The 21799-nt window shown below is 44.9% G+C and overlaps 1 protein-coding gene, 3 non-coding genes and 1 pseudogene across 10 annotated transcripts; 3 read left to right on the plus strand and 2 right to left on the minus strand.

Annotated features, from left to right (window-relative positions):
- Window positions 1-2498: 2498 nt before the first annotated feature.
- LOC136504225 (syntaxin-111-like) lies at window positions 2499-3368 on the plus strand (annotated as a pseudogene).
- A 387-nt stretch (window positions 3369-3755) lies between these two features.
- TRNAA-UGC (transfer RNA alanine (anticodon UGC)) lies at window positions 3756-3828 on the minus strand. Its single transcript has one exon. It is a non-coding gene; the product is annotated as a tRNA-Ala (tRNA).
- A 1923-nt stretch (window positions 3829-5751) lies between these two features.
- Window positions 5752-5862, plus strand: LOC136506294 (small nucleolar RNA Z279/snoR105/snoR108). The gene has a single exon (XR_010771509.1). It is a non-coding gene; the product is annotated as a small nucleolar RNA Z279/snoR105/snoR108 (small nucleolar RNA).
- A 567-nt stretch (window positions 5863-6429) lies between these two features.
- Window positions 6430-6501, minus strand: TRNAK-UUU (transfer RNA lysine (anticodon UUU)). The gene has a single exon. It is a non-coding gene; the product is annotated as a tRNA-Lys (tRNA).
- A 1207-nt stretch (window positions 6502-7708) lies between these two features.
- Window positions 7709-14775, plus strand: LOC136505735 (pentatricopeptide repeat-containing protein At2g46050, mitochondrial-like). Of its 7 annotated transcripts, none has more exons than XM_066500877.1 (8): window positions 7709-9428; window positions 9996-10128; window positions 11240-11791; window positions 11872-11982; window positions 12756-12806; window positions 13286-13664; window positions 13760-13834; window positions 14635-14775. In XM_066500877.1, exon 1 carries the CDS (start codon window positions 7717-7719, stop codon window positions 9340-9342), a length of 1626 nt encoding a protein of 541 aa, XP_066356974.1. In that variant the 5' UTR covers window positions 7709-7716; the 3' UTR covers window positions 9343-9428; window positions 9996-10128; window positions 11240-11791; window positions 11872-11982; window positions 12756-12806; window positions 13286-13664; window positions 13760-13834; window positions 14635-14775. The 7 variants fall into 7 exon arrangements, with proteins under 7 accessions (XP_066356974.1, XP_066356973.1, XP_066356975.1 ...); XM_066500876.1 differs by having other exon boundaries at window positions 7709-9421; XM_066500878.1 differs by lacking the exon at window positions 12756-12806 and having other exon boundaries at window positions 7709-9421.
- Window positions 14776-21799: the final 7024 nt, after the last annotated feature.

The raw sequence follows: 21799 nt of genomic DNA on the forward strand, positions 1-21799 counted from the left end.
CAACCTTATGTGCAGACCTCTGTCGGATACCATAAAAAGGGGTACCGTAAGCAAGAACCGAAAAGATTGCTTAGACCTTACGAATATCAAAGCCGAAGGACAACCACGAGGCCTCAGCCGATTCTCCGATTCACCCCGCCGAGGCCCTCTCGCCGAGGCCGATTCTCCGATTCGCCCCGCCGAGGCCCTCTCGCCGAGGCCTTGGCCGGGTTACCGATTCCCCGATTCACCCCGCCGAGGCCGTCTCGCCGAGGCCCTCTCGCCGAGGCCGTCCCTCTGACAGGCTGTCCCATCCATTTAATGCGCCTGAATGCACCTGCTACGTCAGCCACGACCGGCAGGGTACAGCAACAGGAGCGATGGGACAACAGTCAAATCTCCTTTTTACCATCCCTTACTGACGGTGCAAGGGTTACCATGCCCTACGGACACACGCCCTGCACTTTTCCACCTAAACCGGGTACGACGCTGACCACTGAGGCCCCCGCATCATACTCAGGTCACCTCCCGGGCCTCGGCGTGGTCAGCCACAAACACCTGCCAGGCCTCGGCGCGGTCAGCCACAAACACCTGCCAGGCCTCGGCGCGCCACCAAGTCAAAGATTCACAAGGCACGGCATGTCACCTACAGCGGAGGCCATGCTGACTAAACGTCAACGAGGACTCCTACGACTCCAACAGCCTCGGGCATGGCCGGCATGACGCACCAGTGATCAAGTACCAATTGCCATTCCCGACATTGTGCTGCTACAGGAATAGGCCACAGTACTATATCTTCCTTCCTCGCTAAGGCTCCACGGGTAGCTCTCTCATGTACTCATGGCTCCCTCCTTGCGGCTATAAAAGGAAGCAGCCAGGGCCGTTTCTAGGGATCGGGACCACGCCGGCCCTCACACGCAAACGCACTCACTCAATTCACGCACGCTCCCCCGTTGCCTGAGAGCAACGTCTCAAGCAGCCCGCACCACTCCACGCCGAGACCTGGGACTAGCTCCCTCTCTCACCCAGCTTGTAACCCCCTACTATAAGCACTTCGGTGCAAGGAATACAAGATCGATCTCTCAGACTGGACGTAGGGCACCGATTGCCTGAACCAGTATAAACCTTGTGTCTTTTTGCATCACCATCCGGGATTAGGGGCACGCAGTTCAAATTCACTGGTTGGTTGAGGACCCCCCGGTCCGAAACACCGACAACCTCCTTAGCTCAAATATCCTCCAACAAATTGGCTTTTCGCTTCTTTGGGCCATTTCTTATAATTGAGAAGATCGGTCAGTCTGCATATCGTCTGCAACTTCCACCTGATTGTCTTATACATCCGATGTTTCATGTATTCCAATTGAAGAAGGCGGTTCCATCCACTGCAGTCGTAAGTACATAACTTCCTGATATTACTAATCAGCTGCAGGTTCCGCAAGCAATCCTGGATGGCCGGCTTCGTCAGCAAAATGACACAATGATTACTCAAGTCTTGGTATGGTCCTACCTCCCCGACGCACTCTCCACCTGGGAAGATGAAGAACCTCTACGTCAACAGTTCCCGTGCTCCCGTGCGCACCAGCATGGGGACAAGCTGGTTCTCAAAGAGGGAGGGATGTCACCGACGGCATGGCGACCACTACTGCTGGGAGCGATCTTGCTGACTCCAGCGGAGGAAAGGAGAAGGGAGCGAGCTCTGATGAGGACTTGGCGGGAAGGGCACCTGGGCTTGCGCGTACAAGGAAGCCCAGCGCCAGGCCTATGGGCCGAACTGGATCGATTGAGGGACCCTACGTGGCCTAAGAATGAGGCAGCCCATTGCGGTTTCCTTTGTAATGCAAAACGAGAACCGTGAAGGCGTGCGGCGATCTCGTTGATCGGCCGGCTACCGACCGAGTTTCCACCCAGAAATACCTCAAAACTATCGTTGATCTATCGTAGTTCAGTTACAATTGATCTTGGATCTTGGTATCTTGTTCTGCTTAAAATGGGGAGTCTGAAAATGGAAGTCTTGCATGGCCTTCAGTAGTGTAGCATTTTGTGCTTGATGATTAAAAAAATAGAAAAGAAGGATACGTGCCACTAGGCCACTACACTAGCTAGATCTGGCAATAAGCACAGCCTACTTGATTAAATGCCGAAAAAATCTTGCTTTTGTCAGCGATCATTTGAGATTGAGGGCTTGTTTAGATGCTAAAAATTTTGGCAAAATGCAACTGTAGCACTTTTCGTTGTTATTTGATAATTAGTGTCCAGTCATAGTCTAATTAGGCTTAAAAGATTCGTCTCGTGGATTTCGTCTAAACTATGTAATTCGTTTTATTTTTTATTTATATTTAATGCTTCATGCATGCGTCAAAGATTCGATGTGACGGAGAATCTTAAAAAATTTTGCAAAATTTTTTGCAACTGAACTGGACCTGAGATTTGACCACACCAAAAGATCCATCTCGCAACCAGCTCCGATACCGGCCACCGAAGGTCCATCTTGCAACCCGCTCCGGCACCGGCCAGCCAGGATGAACGACCTCATGACCGACACCTTCGTCGCCGCCGCGGCCAAGGCGCAACAGGGCGGCGCGGCCGGGGCCGCCCCCGCCTGCGGCGGCGACGACCCGGAGCTCGGTGCGTTCCTGGCCGAGGCAGACGCCGCAAAGACCGAGATGGCCGCGCTGCGCGACGAGCTGTCCCATCTCCGATCCGCGCACGAGGCGTCCAAGAACGCCGTGGTGGGCGCCGGCGAGGCGCGCGCCGCCACGCAGGCGGCGCTCGTCCGCCTCCTGGGTTCCGCGCGCGCCTCGCCTCCATGGACCGCCGCGCGCCGGCCGCCGCGTGCGCGACCTAACGGCGGACGTGCAGGCACTCCGGCGGCAGGTCTCCGCGTACCGCCGGTACCTTGCCGTGGCCGGAGACGCGTCGACCGAGGAGCAGCTGGACCGCCTCCTCCTCCCCAGCAGCACCGAGGATCCCTCCGACACGGCGATGCGGGCGGCACTGCTGTCCGCCGCAGGCGCGGAGCAGGAGGAGACCGCGAAGGAGGTGGCGGAGGTGGAGCGCGGCCTCGTCGAGCTCCAGCAGCTGTTCCTGGACATGGCCGCGCTCGTAAAGGCCCAGGGCGCGCCGCTGGACGACATCGAGCGGAAGGTGGGCGCTGCGGCCGGCGACGTGGCCGCGGCCGAGGCGGAGCTGAGGGAGGGCCGCCGGCTGCAGGGCGCCGCGCGCCGGAGGCGGGTCTGCCTGGCCGGCGGGATCGCGGCACTGCTGCTTGTCGGCGTTGCCGTCGCCGTCGTTGTAGCCCTCGTGCTGGCGCGCAGGGGCGGCGGCGGCGGGAAGCCTATGGTGCAGCTCGCCGCGGCCTTGCCCGCGCGGTGAAATTTGCTTCGCCTTGGGACTTGGGAGTTGGGATCCCGCGGTTTTCTGGTGTGCTTATTGTTGACGCCTGTGTAGCCTGATTATAACCTGTGTGAATCTTGTCAGTTGTGCTTGTGAACGGCAGTGTTTGTGTTTGGTTGATGTGGAGATCGGATGAAACTTCCTTTCGTTCAAAAATAGATTTTGAATGCAACTTTTGGAGACTGGAATCTTAAGCTAAAAAATGCATGTGATTAAGCAAATGAAGGTGTCCGCAACTCTCAAATGTCCTGCCCTTGCTTGGAAAGTGCAATAATAAGCAAATAAAAAATAAAAGAAACGAAAAGGCATTTACAAATACACAAAAGGGCCACGATCTATTAATAAGCAAATAAAAATAAAAAGGAAAAAAATGCATCTACAAATGGAGATGCGGGGGATCGAACCCCGTGCCTCTCGCATGCAAAGCGAGCGCTCTACCATTTGAGCTACATCCCCTAATACGTTCAACTCAAGCACAAATAATATATATTTTAGTTTATACCCTTTTTTTTGGTTCACCTCATGCACAAATGTTATATATTTGATTTTTGTACATGTAATTAGCTGAAACCGCCCTCTCGTCAGTACGACAAAGCGGCGTGGTTCATAACCATGCTAACGCATAAGTTGGTAGTTGGTGGGTGTCATAATGAATCCTGTCAAATTACGCAACGTTTTGTCCATCTTCCACACACTTTGTCAATCATTTCTTTTTGAGTTGGCACTAGATCGGGCGAGTATTTCTTCATTTTTTTTTTGTGCCCCGGGTCACAAGAAAAAGTAATAATCCTCCTATATCTGAAATCAAATTTGATGGATATTATAAATAATCATGTCAAAAGGGAAAAAGAACAAGTTGCCCTCACTTTGTATGCATCGCTGTAGCGTTTCAACTGCGTACGTATCGATAAGAATTTGCACATTCCACCACTATCGCAGCTAAGGCCACTATAGTTAGCGCCGCTAAATAGGATAGCGTTAGCACCTCTATAGCGGTTTTAGTGATGATAAAGATCTATGAAGAGAATGAGTTGAGAAGAATTGAGTCTCAAACTTTTACTTGTCTCTTATGAGCCACGTGTACACTAGCTTGTAGGGTGTATGGAACTTTTCTATTTGTGTTTGTGATTGGGCTTTCGACCTTTGTTGCACTTTTGTATTTTGCTATGAGCTTTGTAACCTATGATATCTCTCTTAATGTAAAATAATGTGAACATGTAATATACGATGATCTTATGCAGTGCTGGATATAGAAGATTAAGTTAGGAAGGGCTACTCTTGTTATCTTCTACCTCTAGCTCCTTTTCAAGCTTCCATGGGTACCAATTTATGGCTCCTTTTAATCCAAACAATTCAAGCTCCACGCAGATCCACAATAGAGCAGTTCCACGAAATCCATGGATCTACACCCTCTAAGAGCGGGGTTAAATTAGACAACTTAAAAATCATTTCTAAAACTATAACCTCTAATTTCCACCTAGTCAAAACCTATGCAATAAATAATCTATCTAGATGCGCAACTAAGATTTTGCTAGGTGTAGTGCTATCTCTATAGTAAAAGAGTTATGCAACCTATATTCTAATCCTATCATTAGCCTATCAAACTAAGCCAGAGGATGAATAACTTGTTGCCGATTAGGTAGAGGAAGAGAGATCAGAGCGAAGAAATTCGGATTCAGCATGCTTCGGTTTTCACGATATTGGTCTTGTTCCATTCGCTGAAAAGCCATGGCTGAAAGTACTATTCACCGATTTGATGTAAGAGAAAAACATTGTTTCTTCGTTAAAACAGTACGGCAAGCAAACAGGGCCATTAGATGTTCATCGGAGGCGGTAACATTCCCGATGTTAGTACAAAGGGAAAATAGTATTTCGAGAGCAAAATGTGTAATCATTTTTCTGATCCTGGTACGGCTAGGATTTGAAGCTGGTTGTTGTAAGCTTTTCTCATTCCGATAAAAAGAGTAGTCCACTCAGAGAAAGAAATGATCAAAATGCTGTGCTTCCTGGAATTTTTTTTTTACGATTTATCTTAAAAATTAAACTGGGGAATGCAGCAATTCACTCGACCGGGATGGGATTCATGTTTGAACCAAAAGGAAGCGGCACAGCGTACTACGAACTGAGCAGGCCAAGTCGAGCCGGGCCCGATGTGGCTGAGTAGAATTCTCAGCCCATTTAAATTTAAATAGGCCTGGCCAGTCCATGGCCCATCGATTCGCACCAGGCTGCTCGGCTGCCACTGCCAGTAGCAGAGCACAGTGGGTGTGTGGCATTTTAGTCCCACATCGGTGGAGCTCAGCAGGTCGCACACCAGCGGCTGCATTAAAGAGGTCCGGGGTGCGGCCGTTCCAAAGCATGATCCTTCAGGCAGTTAAAGGGAGATGAGGAGTGGTATAAGCTCGCAATTACTATGCGAGAGGGGTGACCGCCCCAACTAAGCCTGTTACGACAACAGGGGCACCCCCAATGACTTTACCATCTGATCCCGACTTTAAAACCTGTTAGCTTTAGGTCCTACAAGGACCAAGGTATCTTCGATGTTTTCGGTATTTCAATTTTTTTATCGATTTAAACAATCTTTTTGAGATTTGGTTTTTATTGTAAACAAAAGCACAAACATTATTTAGTTAGGTCCTACTAGGGCCAAGGTATTCTTTATTGACTTAAAACTTTCTTTCTGAGTTTTTGATTCTTGGTAGTGAGAAGATTATTTTTTTTGTAGAAATGAGAAAAATTCACACTTGGAGGACACTGTAGGGCGTTTGCATAAAACTTGTAACTGAAAAAATCCTAAGTGGTGTCTAGGTCCCTTTTAGTTTTGGTATTTTGTTTTTGGTATTTGGCAGTAAACACATGTCGTCCAAATTATTTTTTTTATAAAATAGGTTTTTGTATATATCTGGAAAAGTTTTCTTTACGATTTACGCACTAGGATGAATTTTGGAATGGTTTCTGTAAAGTTGTATTTGCAGCGGCAGAGACATGACAGATGTTTCTTTAAAAACAAATTCTATACTATATGCAAAAATCCGCATTATTGAGAATGCTAAAAAACGCCGACCGTGGGGATCGAACCCACGACCACGTGGTTAAAAGCCACGCGCTCTACCACTGAGCTAGGTCGGCCAGTGAAAATTGGCACTCAAACATTTTATTTGTTGGATATATGTGCATAACATTGTACAGTGTCAAAGTGAGCGAGTGGAGTAACTCCTATACTCTCACATGCGACACCAACTCGATTTTTTTTTTTTGATGCCATCAACTTCTAGATGCGGTTTCATTCATTCTCTCTATGAGACTCGTGCCTCCTACGACTCGACACTCGATTCCTTGAGTCCACATAGACTATTTCTAATGGTTAAATGGATGAAAATATGAAACCGCAAATTTTCTTGGTAGCTTACATGGACTCAGGTAAACCCATCCAATTCTCAAGTGGCCTTTCTAAATGGAACCAACATTCTAATTGGATTTTCACGAATCAACCTGTACCACTAGAGCAAGGCAACTTATACCGAAGAGGAAAAGGATTTGGCTCGAAGTTATTCATAATGGCCACACGTGTTCCAAAGGCGCCATTGCAATAGTTGAGTCGGATCCAACTCCCTTGTCGAGTAGATTTATGGAGAACGGAAATTATTGAACTGGCGCGATTATATTGTTTTGGTGAAAAATGATAGACGTGCAACAACTACTGCTAATGAGGAGATGTTGTAGACCTAGCAATAGCAAACAGACTGAACGAGAGAGAACATGGTGGATAGCGTCGCAACAGAGAGTTGAACTAAACGAAATTGCACATCTTATGGCTAGTTTGGTACACTAAGAATGCTAGCGTTTGTCACAATTTCTTGCCAAATTTGACTAAAGGTTAGTTCATCAAATTGGTCGTCACACCTTAGCTAGCCTAGGAGAATTTTGCCATATAATTATTTTTTTGTAATAACTGACACGTGAGGAATGAGCCGATGGAAAAAAAAAAGTAAAAATAATCTTATCAAAGTCTATGGTTACAACCAAACAATTGCTAACTTGATCAAATTCAACTAAATTTAGGTGTGACAAAGTGTGGCTAATGGCATGTATCCTCAGTTTCAAATTATAAGACGTTTTGACTTTTCTAGATATATTATTTTTACTATATATCTAGACATAGTGTATATCTAAGTATATAGTAAAAATAATAAATGTAGAAAAGCCAAAACTTTGGGCGGCTCCGTGTTCTTGTCCTGCAGACATGCCGGCTGCAGCAGGGGCAGGGCACCCTCTGCCTGCTGCTCGTCCGGGCCCTTTCGTTCTATGCGCATGGTCCACATCACCAGCGATGACCGATGACCCATGAGCGATGAAGCCACCGCCCGCCGCACTGTCAGCTCTGGAACGAATGAGATGCGGCGCGACCTCCTTGCCCTGCTACTCCGCGCCAGCTCCATCTCCGTCTCCGGCGGCGCCCGCCACCACCGGCGCGCCTGCGCAGCGCGGACGCTCCACCCGCTGGCCCTCAAGTCCGGGCGAGCCTCGGAGACCCGCGTGGCGACCGTGCTCGCCGTGGCGTACGCGCGGTCGGGCCTGGTCGCGCACGCGCGCCGCGTGTTCGACGAAACACCGCCGCTGCGCAGGGACTTGGTCCTCTGCAATGCCATGGTCTCCTGCTACGCCGCCCACGGCTTCCCGCGCCAGGCCTGGGCGCTCTTCGCCGCCTTGCGCCGCTCCGGGGCGCTCGCCCCCGACGGGTTCACCTTCAGCGCCCTGCTCCGTCCGCCGCCGCCGCGCCGCCACCCCGACGATGCCGTCGACGTCCGGGTGCTGCTCGCGATGGGAGCCCTGGCGCATGGCCTCGTGCTCAGGCTGGGTCTCCTCGCGGACGTGGTGGTCGCCACCGCGCTGCTCGACATGTACGCCAAGTGCGGCCGGGTCGACGAGGCGCGCTTGGTGTTCGACGCTATGGCGGTCAGGAACGTCGTGTCCTGGAACGCGATGGTTGTCTGCTACGGCCGGGTTGGTGGTGGAGGCAAGGACGCCGTTGAGCTGTTCCGGCGGATGCTGAGAGACGGGAGCTGCTGCCCGGATGAGCTCACGCTTGCCAGCGTGCTAAGCTCGTGCGCCAGCATGGCGGCAGCAAACGAGGTCACTCAGGTTCATGCTCATGCCGTAAAGAGGGGTCTGCACGGGTTTCTGCAGGTGGCCAACGCTGTTATCACGGCTTATGGCAAGGCCGGTTTTGTTCGAGAGGCAATGCAAACGTTTGCTATGGTCTGCAACCCAGATGTAGTTTCGTGGTCCTCTATGATTTCGTCTTACGCATACCTTGGACTCTCTAAGGACGCAGTTCATGTGTTTGAGAGAATGATCCAACAAGGCGTACAGCCTGATGGCATTGCCTTCCTTGGAGTTCTTTCTGCCTGTAGCCATGCTGGTCTTATTGAAGAAGGCTTACACTATTTCCTTATGATGACGAGGGGCTCCAGCATCGATCCAAATCCACAGCATCTTGCTTGTCTGGTTGATCTCTTAGGGAGAGCTGGTAGGATTGAAGATGCTTACAAGATTGTTACAAGACTTTCTTGCGAGAGAAACGCTGATATTGTTGGAGCTTTTCTTGGTGCTTGTAAGATGCGGGGCAAAATCGAGTTGGCAAAGTGGGCCGCTGATAGGCTTTTATGCCTGGAACCAAGTGAGGCAGTAAATTATCTGCTTATGTCCAATGCATTTGCTGCTGCAGGAGCTTGGAGTGAGCTTGCAAAAGTAAGAAGTGTGATGAGACACAGGTGTGGCAGCAAGGTTCCTGGCTGTAGCTGGATAGAGATAGGTGGAATGGTTCGGACATTTGTCTCCAACGATGTGGTGCTCCATCAGTCGACTGAAATGCAACAAATGATGCAGCTTACTATTTCAGAAGCACGAAAAGAGTGGAACGAAGACACAACTTGTGATGATCCAATTTTAGTTCGAGAATATCGGTGATACAGATGTTTGATATATTATTCTGGGTTATTTTGGCATCTGCAATAGTCCCAGAGCTTATCAATGTGATTTTTCTCATGTAAGTGGTATGTATTAATTTTAGTGTATTTATGCCAACTGATCATCACACTAACTAAATTGCCAAAACTGACTTGATTTGGTTGCATAAAGATAGGATCTATGTAACCTTAGGAAAGCAGAAAATAGCATTATGTTTATTCTGTGTTATATTTGTTTAGTATTAGAATGAACAGTATAGAATCATTATTTTTACGATGGTGCAAATCAATATTTTACATGTTCTATAATATGAAGCTATGAGTTTTCATGATTTCAAATTCTGTAAACTTATTAATAATTTAACAAATATGTGATATTTACTGCACTTTCTTGGGAAATAATATACAAACTACTTCATTTTCCTTGAAAACAGCAGTGGCTCCTTGCATATATATATTTCATTTTCGTTTTGCCATAGTGCAGTTAATTTAATATTTGTTGATTGTGTTCGATTTTACATGTTTATATTGCTGTACTTTCCATTTCCAGTTCATAAGTTGGTACGATGTTTACCAGGTAGTTGAGTGCTGTTTTAGATAAATAGATATCTAGCCTGATATTTCTCTCTTTTTTTTTTTTGAACGCAATGGCAGGAGCTCTGCCTTTCAATTAAGGTAGGGAAAGAGAGTTTATGTACAAGCAAAGACACTCCAAATGAGGTTTTAAAGCCCCCCGAAGCAGGAATAAGAGGGAAACACACACCCCAAGGGGAAATAGTAGCTAAACGTAAGTGAGTGCTCTCTTCCTTTGCTCTATGTCTTCCTTTATTCTTGCGGCCACTTGCGGCACCGTTTCTATCTCGTTGTTGAAAATTCTCCTGTTTCTCTCTTTCCAAATATTCCAAAAGGTGTAGATTACTACCCCGTTTAGTCGTCTACGTTCAGATTTCGGCATTTTCCTTGCCGCCTCTTCCCACCATGCTCTGATATGGATGGTTTCTGCCTGGGGCTGTTGTTGCAGCTGAGTGAAATTTTCCCAAGAGAGGATTTGATCCCAAACCGCCTTAGCAAAAGGGCAACATAGACATAGGTGGAGGCCGGTTTCTAAGGGACTGTTGCACAGCACGCAGTGTTCTTGGTGTGGCCACCCTCTCTTTTGTAGGTTGTGCACGGTAAGATTTTATCTTGCACCAAAATCCAGGCGAAGGTCTTGCATTTATTCTCCACTTGTGCTTTCCAAATGAGTTCAGTACGGAACAAGACGAGGGAGCCTTTGAATTGAATTCTTGCCTGATATTTCTCTTGAATATCCATTTTATTCATATTTTCTTGTTTACGATTAGCTAATTCTTGCTCAAATGTTTTGCCACTATACATCCTGTTTGTGATTCCCATTTGGCCCCTAGTGTAGTAATGTTTGGTGCTTCTCAGGAAGTTGATGATAATGTTTGTACCGTATATTGTTATTTTTCCTGAACAAGCTTCTTACATAAGGGCCAGTTACATTTTTGGATAATAGTTTTTAATACCGCAGTTCTTTGATCCTGAGTAGTTGGTTAAAAATTTGCAGTCCTGCTGTTGTTGCATGAGTAACTGTGCCACATGATCTCAATTTGAGTTAGCAGATTATATATGATACTAGTTAAGTTTTGCACCTGTCATGTATTAAGGATACTGGTGTTGACTTGGAAGAGGGTCCAGGTCCCATCTTGTTTACCAAAACCAACACCCTTTAAAATTGCATTCAATTTGATCATTTTGCACTGAACTTGTGAATCCAAAGGATTAACAAGTTAGTGCAGCAGGTCTATTTCTTGTCCCTGCACGAAGTAAATGTTTCTTTCCTTAGTTCGTACCTTTCTAGATTCCAGTATTCAGTGTTGTCTTCTGTGCTTCAGGTAGGTACTCACAGATATGACTGATGTTAGAGTTAACTGCTGTAATACCCCGAGATTGAATGCCATAAATAAGAATTTTAATATGGATCAAGTGTTCTTTTTTTGGCGAAGGTTGACCGGATTTAAGGAAAGACCGAAAATTTGACTTTTTGATCCATTGCTTGGATGGATTAATGGAGACCACCATTGCGTAGAGCTCGTCGAATACTTTCTGTTTGACTGCTTATTCGCATTAATCGGGCTATCGATGGTGAAGTTATGTTATTTGTTAGTTTTATGAAAAAAAAGCCACGTACCTGTTATGAAGACCTGGCATGGGTTTTCTTTTTCTTCATGACCAATTCCCCTTCCGTGACTTTCCATATGCCGTGTTTCTCCCCTATGGCCGAACCTCTCCTTTGCCACCAGCCCTAGCTCTCTGATTCACGCAAGAGAAAAGGGAAGAGGAAGAATAGAAGAGGAAGAGAGAGGATTTAGGGCTTGCTGGTGTGTCTGCTGCCGTCTGCCGCCGCAGTCGTTCGGGGCGCCATTCTTTCACGGATGTTTGGTTAGGTATCATCTTGTCTCCCTATTTTTGCCATCAATTTCTTGTTCCCTTGCTGTCCATGATGGTTACCCTACGTGCGACATAGATCGGAACGCCGATCCAGTCATAGCGGCGTAGATCGCTGTGAAGTGAAGACAATGGAAGGAAGGAGTGGATTGCTGGGAGTTTGTCATCATGCTCGCTGCATTTTCCCTAGGTGAGATGCCAAATACTAATCCACCTCTTTGGATCAAGTTTTGTGGATGGAATCGTTGAATTAGAAGGGGTATAGTTAGAGTAATTCCCGAAATTGTCGAAATTAATTTTCGTCCATGTTCTGAAATTCTGTCAGACTGAACAGTTTCTGTTCATCGCTGTTTATGGCTTTAATAAATTTTGTCACTGTGGAAAAAGTCGTAGAGGACTTCAATACCTTTCTTTCGACAGCAAGATCACCCTCATAGGCTCTGTATTTTTGGAGTTATAGTTTTTCTAAGAAGGCTGTTTTGCAGCGACGAGAATCTGGGCTGTTTTAGATCTATCCAATTTGTGGCCCTCGTAATGGAGGAATTTGAACTTGTGATCTAAATGAAAGTTGTAGAGTTTTTCTTAAGCTTTCCAGATTGTTATACAACATATTTTGTGGATGAGCATACCTCCAGTTATCAATTTTATAATATTGTTGTCTTGTTTTGACCTTCGAAAAGTTCAGTTAAATTAAGAGGATGATCATGCTATCTTGGAGACCTCTTATGCAGAATCTTATAATACAAAACTTGTAGATAATGGAGTTCTCTATCATCTGGTAGATTTTCAGAATTTTTGAATGTATAGTTAAATGTCTATGAAAAAGACAAGGGACAGTGCTGCTGTCATGATTGGTAGCGAAATGGTAGATGCTTAAACGGGGGGTTTGGGATGCTTTAGTGTGTAATTGTTGTTTGTCTTGTTAGTACGATGATGTTGGTACTGAGGTTGGCTTATGATCAGGTGGTTTGCCTTCACAGCGCGCCTAGCTCTTTCGTTTGATCGTTGGTAAAGGCAAGTAAACGTGGCATTGTCGTCCACATTTAGCTTTGTTGTTTGAATTGCCTCCACTAAATTTTTAGTATCTCACACTAGCCATGTAATCTGAAATTTGAAGTTATTTGCCTTTGAAGTATATGATTTCATATCTTGTGATATTACTTTTGAATTATGAAGTATATATGAACTACGTACGTTGCAACACTTGCATTTGCACCTTTTTCCGGTACAGCAACGCACGTTGATGAGCAATGTGGTTGCAGCCCTCACTCCCTCTTATTGGGATGTGTGGGTACAAGTGAAGTCATGCATTGCATTGCATTATTTGCATTGCACTTGGAAGTATGTTTATATTACTATGAAGCAGTTGATGTCTCTACTATTATGCTATTTAAACCTGATGCTTAATTGAACTGTGATTTAAATAACTTGGTTGAAGCAGTTTGTTTGCTGAGGTTTTCCATAAACCTCACGCGCTTGTTCCCCCGTCTCAGGTACATGAGCTTCAAAGATGCTTGGCAGGATGGGCGTAGCTGCACGAGTGCACACTTTGGCCTAAAGTTCAAACAAACACATGTATTACAACAAATTAGTTGGTTGTCGGAGGTTTTTTTTGTACATTGTTTTAAACACCTTAGTTTTGCTAGTTGTCTTTGAAGATATCTTTGTTTATGTCATCGTAGAAGACTTAATTTAATGTTCAACTTAGTTTGTTGCTTCTGCGTTCTTTGATGATGTGTTCTTGTTAGATTGTAGTGTGGTAATACTCCAGAAGGAAATTTATGTTGTTTTCTTCTGGGGTGTTACAATTGCAGTGTTGAGTGGACATGCCACATTAACGCAATGGGTTCTAGAGTTGAGTGTGTTCATAATGTAAGTTCTTAAGATACCCATGAACCATCACTGCCAGTTGTGTATGATTTCCTTTTCTGATAAAAGTCCTTAGTGCTGCTCAACTTTAAATTCAGGGATGGGGGTGTTACTGTGCTGGTCAAGTGTCAAGACTGACCCGATGAACTTACAGAACAAGAGGACCCTGAAAGGTACTTCACCCTCAATTATGGAACTCTAAGTCTCTACGTGAAAACTTGAACATTACCAACAATGAAACCAAAATTTGATCTATGAGCTACTTCCAGATGGGAACATTGTCAGTAAATGAACTTGGTTGATACACTCTCATTAAAAAAAAGTGTTCCAACATGGATCTTAATAAGGCATTCAATCTCATGCTTAAATGTGTACCCAATGCAACACTTGGCATGCATATCAATCCAGTTGTCATTTCCATCTTAAAGAACCAACTGTTCATGTTGAGTGTTGTTTCTCAAGAATCATCCAAGTGAACCATGCGCCAGTTTTCTATTCCTTTTTTTCTTGACAAATCAGGGTTCTATCTTCTATACACTGCATATATATATATACACCTTTTTGTTTGCATGCATCATGCAAGTTTGACTCATTTCTCCATAAGACCTGGCTGGTTTCCTCTGTGTCCCAACTAGGGAAGGTTGTTACAGCGCAAAAGAAGTCCTTACCTGGAGAAAGACGCATTTGTTTTATACTACGATTTTCCTCTTTGGCTCTGTAGTCGAATTTATTTGTTTTGGATTTGACATTAAAACTACCATGAGATAAAGAATAGGGAAAAAAAAAAGACTTTTGAAAGTGTCGGGCAGGAGGGTACAGTAAGACTCATCCATAGGCTAAAGAATTGCCTTATAAACTATAAAGGTGTTGACACTCATATTTGGCCTGAGTCTATTGCTTAGCAAGATTTGAATATTTGATATACTAAATTATTTACTTAATCAGGCTAATATTCTGTGGCCGATTATTTGAGTGCACAAGCTTTCTTGGCTCAGTCAGCTGGACACGATGCATTGGTTGCAAAGGCACACGAGCTGTTGAGCAAGGAGGAGGCCAAGAGTTCAGAGGGGCACACGTGCACTTGGACTTGAGTCCAGCGGTGGTACGCAATGCCTAGCCCGAGATTGATCCATGACGGGAATTTGGAAAAGAAAATATAATATGGATTTGTATATTATTATCTCGGACTCTCGGAGACTCCACGTAAAAGGAAATAACAGAAATCACTCCACTGGGTCCGTGTATATGACCCCGTGAGCCAAGATGCAAGTAACTTTGGCCGGGGGTGATTCGACAATACGTCCTGACTCCTGACGTGGAGGAACACAAGTACGTCACGTCCTTGTTGGGATTTTTATCTAAGTCCGATTATAGTACGGAAAATCAATATGGCCGATTTTTGTTCTATTATTCTCGGTACCGGAAAGACCAGCCCCTCTCTTTATGTATATAGGGTGACGACGGATTGAGGGATTCAACACCCAATCGTTAAAAAACACTCTATATACCTTATAAGCTCTTCCAACCCTGTGCTGTATAGTGCATCTCTCGACGAGATATGTCGGTGCTCTAGGTGGCTTTGTCGATCCTAGAACACCCCTACCGTGCATCTCCGCTACGAGTCTTCCTGGGAGGCGTTCGTGGGTTTATCGGGCAAAGAACGAGCGTCTGATCGGCCTTGACCTGTTGGTCGGCCTCGCCATTGGGATCTGCCTCCGCTGCGTGCTCGACCGTGTGCGGCCTCTGGGCGATCTAGCCCCTACCGGTGTGTGACTCGAACCGGTGTCAACAAAAGAGCTGTTTGGAAGAGGGTATTGCTCTGGCAATGTTTCATATACCTTTGAAAAAAGTCTATTTATTAGTATAAATTTCAATAAGTTCTATGTACTTGTAATAAAATCTGCTATATAAATATGCCCCAATAATAGTATAAGATAGGTCTCATTTCAATGGATTCATTCAAATTAAAATGAAAAGCATTATTATGCCAAAAAAAAAAAATCCAAAGAGGAAATACCGCAGTGCCTTGCTGAATTCTTGAAGATCCTTGCCCACCAAGGTAACAACTCCCACTAGGCCACTACACTACAGCTAGTCTTTGTTGTTAGCATCATTTGTTAATGTGTTGCACTTATCCTCGAAATTTCCAGAAAGCTTGCATGACAAGGACTCTGCCCCTTCCCCATTATATATATAAACAATTCGCAGCCAGCAACCCAGCACTGATAAAAGTTCACCACAGCTCAAGAACAACCACAACTAGGAGATACAAAACAGAAAAAAAACAAGTGCACTCAAGAAGTGAAAGGAGGGATCCATAATCGAAATCCAAGTATCAAGATGGTCCTAGGCTTGGATTGCTTTGGTTTTATGGCGAGGAAGGCGTCGGAGTCATCTAAGAAGCAAGAAGCTGGAGATGCGAGGAAAAAGAAGGACGCAGCAGAAGAAGAAGCATCACGGGAGGCCAGTGAGAATAAGGATGAGAAGGCTGTAGAGAAGAACAAGGAGGGGAGAGGCACAGGGGCGCCCCTTGTGGTGCCTCACTTCCCTAGCCGTTCTACCCCTGCCTTGATCTAGCTAATCTGAATTCCGTTTTCTTCTTTCTGTTGTTCTTGCTGAAGGCAAGTAGGCAATTAGAGAGGAAATACCGAGTGGATGGATTCAGAGTAGTGGTTTGTAAAAGAGTTACAAAGTTAGTAGTATGTAGAGTGAAGTAGCATACTGAATTAACTAAATGTTTATTACCTGTGAGACCATCTTGTGCCTGAACATAACTTGCTTATAGAGATGTTGAATTGTTTAGTATCTAGGTTGCATAGTAGTTCATGTATCTCAGTTTACTCCCAGTTTCTCTGAATTGTGTAGCACAGAAGCTCCTAGATGTTTGGATTATTTCCAGTAATAATCAAGTAGCTGATGGATTTACAAAGCCACAATCAGTGTCTAGGCTACATGAATTTAGAAACAATCTCAACTTGTGCAAGTTGTGATTGAGGGGGGCTGTAGAAATACGTAACAGTATTGGAGTCTAGCACTGTGCTGTATCGGTATAGGACAGCCTGGTTCGGCCATGTACTGGAAGTCCTGTGCGTAACTGTATATCACTACTAGAGAACAGACTTTAGAACGGTGTCCCAATTTAGCATTAGCCTTGGCATTTTTTGCCTCCGGGACTAAAGGTCCCTGCCCGACGGTCGTCCGCGGGGCAAGATCTTTAGTCCCGGCTGGTATTACCAACCGGGACTAAAGGTTTACCTTTAGTCCCGGTTTGGGTGATGCCCCGGGAATAAAGATTAATCTTTAGTCCCGGTTTGGCCCCCTAACCGGGACTAATTATCCCGGCCTATAATTCATCTCTTCTCTTCCCTCCAGCCCGAGCCATTCCATTCAAACTCACTCTCTTTCTTCAGCTTGCTGTTGTTCTTGCTCTCTCCCCCTCCATTGGTGTTGCTTTTCGATTTTGGAGGTAACAAACTTAATCCTCTTATGTTTTATCAGTAGCTTATCTCATTTTGCGATGTAGATGCATGTGTAACTTTATATGTTGGACTTTACTATGATTTTATATGTCATTTTTAGCTCAAAATCACATGATGATTTGCATACATGTTTGGATAAACAAAAGTTAAATTAGTTCATCAAAATCACGCCTCTCGTCCTCGCTGGAGCACGCGTCATCCTCGTCCCCGATGGCTTACATGATCTTAGAATTAAATTTTCCATGAAATGAAAAACTTAGAAAATAGTTAGAAAATTATAGAAAATCCGTACTAGTTGAACTTGCGGACCGTGTTCAGCTCGGCAAGCATGTTCTCTGCCGAGCGGTAACGGACGTCAAGGAGGAGCTTTGATTCTACGAGGGAGAGCGGCAACGGTCGTGGAAGACCGTGTTCCCTTTCTCGTAGAATCGGAGCTCTTCCTTGGCCAAGTACGGTGCCGTCCGGTGGAGAAATGCTCGCCGAGATGATCACGTAAGCAAGGTCAACTAGTACTGGATGGTTATTTATTGAAACATGTTTTTGAGCTATAATTTGATGGATATTTGATAACTTCAGGACCTACAAATGTCATCTACAAATGTTACTATCCTCGGCAACCTAAACGCCCGCGAGCTCGCCAATATCGAGCAGGTCACTTAGAATTATTTTTTTCCATGAAATGAAATAATTAGAAATCATGCCTTTTATTTTTTAGAATTAAATTTTCCATGAAATGAAAAACTTAGAAAATAGTTAGAAAATTATAGAAAATCCGTACTAGTTGAACTTGCGGACCGTGTTCAGTCGGCGAGCATGTTTCTCTGCCGAGCGGTAACGGACGTCAAGGAGGAGCTTTGATTCTACGAGGGAGAGCGGCAACGGTCGTGGAAGACCGTGTTCCCTTTCTCGTAGAATCGGAGCTCTTCCTTGGCCAAGTACGGTGCCGTCCGGTGGAGAAATGCTCGCCGAGTGATCACGTAAGCAAGGTCAACTAGTACGGATGGTTATTTATTGAAACATGTTTTTGAGCTATAATTTGATGGATATTTGATAACTTCAGACCTACAAATGTCATCTACAAATGTTACTATCCTCGGCAACCTAAACGTCCGCGAGCTCGCCGATATCGAGCAGGTCACTTAGAATGATTTTTTCCATGAAATGAACTACTTAGAAATCATGCCTTTATTTTTAGAATTAAATTTTCCATGAAATGAAAAACTTAGTAAATAGTTAGAAAATTATAGAAAATCCGTACTAGTTGAACTTTGCGGACCGTGTTCAGCTCGGCCAACATGTTCTCTGCCGAGCGGTAACGGACGTCAAGGAGGAAACTTTGATTCTACGAGGGAGAGCGGCAACGGTCGTGGAAGACGTAGTTCCCTTTCTCGTAGAATCGGAGGCTCTTCCTTGGCCAAGTACGGTGCGTCCGGTGGAGAAATGCTGGCCGAGATGATCACGTAAGCAAGGTCAACTAGTACGGATGGTTATTTATTGAAACATGTGAAATCCGTACTAGTTTTGTTAAATATATCATTTTAGAAAATATGAAAATTTACACTAGTTTGCAAAAATAAGTATAGAAAGTAAGGATGACAACTGGTACCGGATCCTCGGCCTCTCGTTCGGTTGCGAAACGACTGAGGCCAGAACTCCCTCTCATTATCTGCGGCAAGTGTAAGCAGAAGATTGTGATGGAGTACCGAGTCAAGAGACAGGGACCCAACAAGGGTCGTGTTTTCTACAAGTGCCCGGATCGCGATGTGAGTTTCTTACGCATTTTATAATTATGGCTAATTGACCTGCTTTTCTTGAATATTTTTGACTAAATATTTTTTGGCTTTAATTTCAGTGGGAGGGCAATGGATGCGATGGTTGGTACTGGGAGGAAGATTATGCTACATACGTGCAGAATTTGGGTGCGCTTGAGGTAGCGGCTGCTGATGATGAGGCAGTGAGCCAGCAGGAGAAGCTTATTGATATTCAACAGAAGAATGATTTGTCTGTTTTAGTTGCGTACGATCACGAAATAATTATGTTACTGAAGTGCATTGTAGTTTTAGTTTGTTTAGTGATAGTTGGGATTGCTTACGTTGTAGCCAGGCTTAGTTAATTAATCAACCGTGTGTGTGTCATCTATGTTGTGTAATAAAATACTTAATTATGTTCAAGGTTTTCATAATTTGTCGATGTAATGCAGATTATGTCACGCCATTGGATGTATAATGCCGATCGCCGCTCCCAAGACTTTATTGAGGGCGTGCACTATTTCTTAGGTGTGGCCGAGGCAAATAAGCGGGATGGTTTCATGTGCTGTCCATGTGCCATATGTAAGAATTTAAAGGAATATTCAAGCTCAATGAGTCTTCATTCACATTTGCTTAAGTCAGGTTTCATGTCAAACTATATATGTTGGACTAAGCATGGAGAAAGCGGGGTCATGATGGAAGAAGGTGAAGGAGAAGATTTAGACATTGATGACATTATTGCTCAGTATGCTGCCTTTGATGATACTACAATGGGGGAGAGATGAAGAAGAGGTAGCGGCAGAAGATGATCTCGGTGATGCTCTTGGCGATGCCATTCGTGATGCACAACAAGAATGCGAAAGTGAAAAAGAGAAAGTTAAGTTCGAGCGCATGCTTGAGGATCATAGGAAGTTGCTTATACCCGCACGGCCGAAGATGGGGCAAAAAAAAACTGGGTACAACACTAGAATTGCTATAGTGGAAGGCAAAGAATGGTATATCCGACAAGGCATTTAGGAATTATTGAACCTCAATAAAGAAGATGCTTCCGAAGCCAAATGAATTGCCCACCACTACGTACGAAGCAAAAAAGGTTGTCTGCCCTTTGGGATTAAAAATCCAGAAGATACATGCATGTCCTAATGACTGCATCCTCTACCATGGCAATGAATACGAGAATTTGGATGAATGCCCGGTATGTAAAGCAGCGCGGTATAAGATCAGGCGCGATGATCCTGGTGACGTCGAGGGTGAACAACGTCCTAGAAAGAAAATCCCTGCCAAGGTTATGTGGTATGCTCCTATAATACCACGCTTAAAACGTTTGTTCAGAAATAAAGACCATGCAAAGTTGTTGCGGTGGCATAAAGAAGACCGTAAGGTAGACAACCCTAAACCCTAAACCCTAAACCCTAAACCCTAAACCCTAAACCCTAAAATACATGCATGTCCTAATGACTGCATCCTCTACCATGGCAATGAATACGAGAATTTGGATGAATGCCCGGTATGTAAAGCAGCGCGGTATAAGATCAGGCGCGATGATCCTGGTGACGTCGAGGGTGAACAACGTCCTAGAAAGAAAATCCCTGCCAAGGTTATGTGGTATGCTCCTATAATACCACGCTTAAAACGTTTGTTCAGAAATAAAGACCATGCAAAGTTGTTGCGGTGGCATAAAGAAGACCGTTAGTGGAGAGCGATAGACAGGGAATTTCCAGAGTTTGCAAATGAGGCTAGAAACTTAAGGTTCGCCTTAAGTACAGATGGTATGAATCCTTTTGGGGAGCAGAGCACTAGTCATAGCACTTGGCCAGTTACTCTATGTATCTACAACCTTCCTCCATGGTTATGCATGAAGCGGAAGTTCATTATGATGCCGATCCTCATCCAAGGTCCGAGGCAACCTGGCAACGACATTGATGTCTATCTGAAGCCATTAGTTGAAGAACTTCTAGTTTTATGGAACAAACCAGGTGTACGTGTCTGGGATGAGTACAAACAAGAACACTTTGACCTACGAGCAATGTTGTTCGTAACAATCAATGATTGGCCTGCTTTAAGTAATCTTTCAGGTCAGACAAACAAAGGATATAATGCATGCACACATTGTTTTGATGACCTTGACAGTATATATTTGAAAAGATGTCGAAAGGTCGTGTACCTTGGCCATCGTCGATTCCTTCCTTTGAATCACCAAGTAAGAAAGAAAGGTAAGCATTTTAAAGGTAAGCCAGACCACCGGAAGAAGCCTCATAACCAAACCGGGAAGATGTACTCGCAATGGTCAAGGATGTGAAAGTAGTATTTGGAAAGGGACAAGGCAGCGAATCTGTTCCCAAAGATGCTAAGGGACACGCACCCATGTGGAAGAAGAAGTCCATCTTTTGGGAGCTACCCTATTGGCAAGTCCTAGAGGTCCGCAACGCAATCGACGTGATGCACCTGACAAAGAATCTTTGTGTGAACCTGTTAGGATTCATGGGTGTGTACGGGAAGCCAAAGGATTCACTTGAAGCACGCCAGGACTTGCAGGGCATGAAAGAACGAGACAACCTTCATCCAGAGAAGACAGATGATGGACGTCATTACTTAAGTCCTGCTAGCTACACGCTTAGCAAAGAAGAGAGGGACAGCATGTTCGAATGTCTAAGCAGCATCAAGGTCCCATCGGGATTCTCCTCCAATATAAAGGGTATAATAAATGTGCCAGAGAAGAAATTCCTAAACTTAAAGTCCCACGACTGCCACGTGCTTATGACGCAATTGCTTCCAGTTGCTTTAAGAGGAATTCTACCTCCACATGTACGTCTAGCCACCGTGAAGCTATGTGCATTCCTCAATGCAATTTCTCAGAAGGCAATCAATCCAGTGGAACTAGCTACTCTACAGAATGATGTGGTTCAATGTC

Source organism: Miscanthus floridulus, chromosome 14, assembly GCF_019320115.1.
Source record: "Miscanthus floridulus cultivar M001 chromosome 14, ASM1932011v1, whole genome shotgun sequence".
Taxonomy (NCBI): Eukaryota; Viridiplantae; Streptophyta; class Magnoliopsida; order Poales; family Poaceae; genus Miscanthus; species Miscanthus floridulus.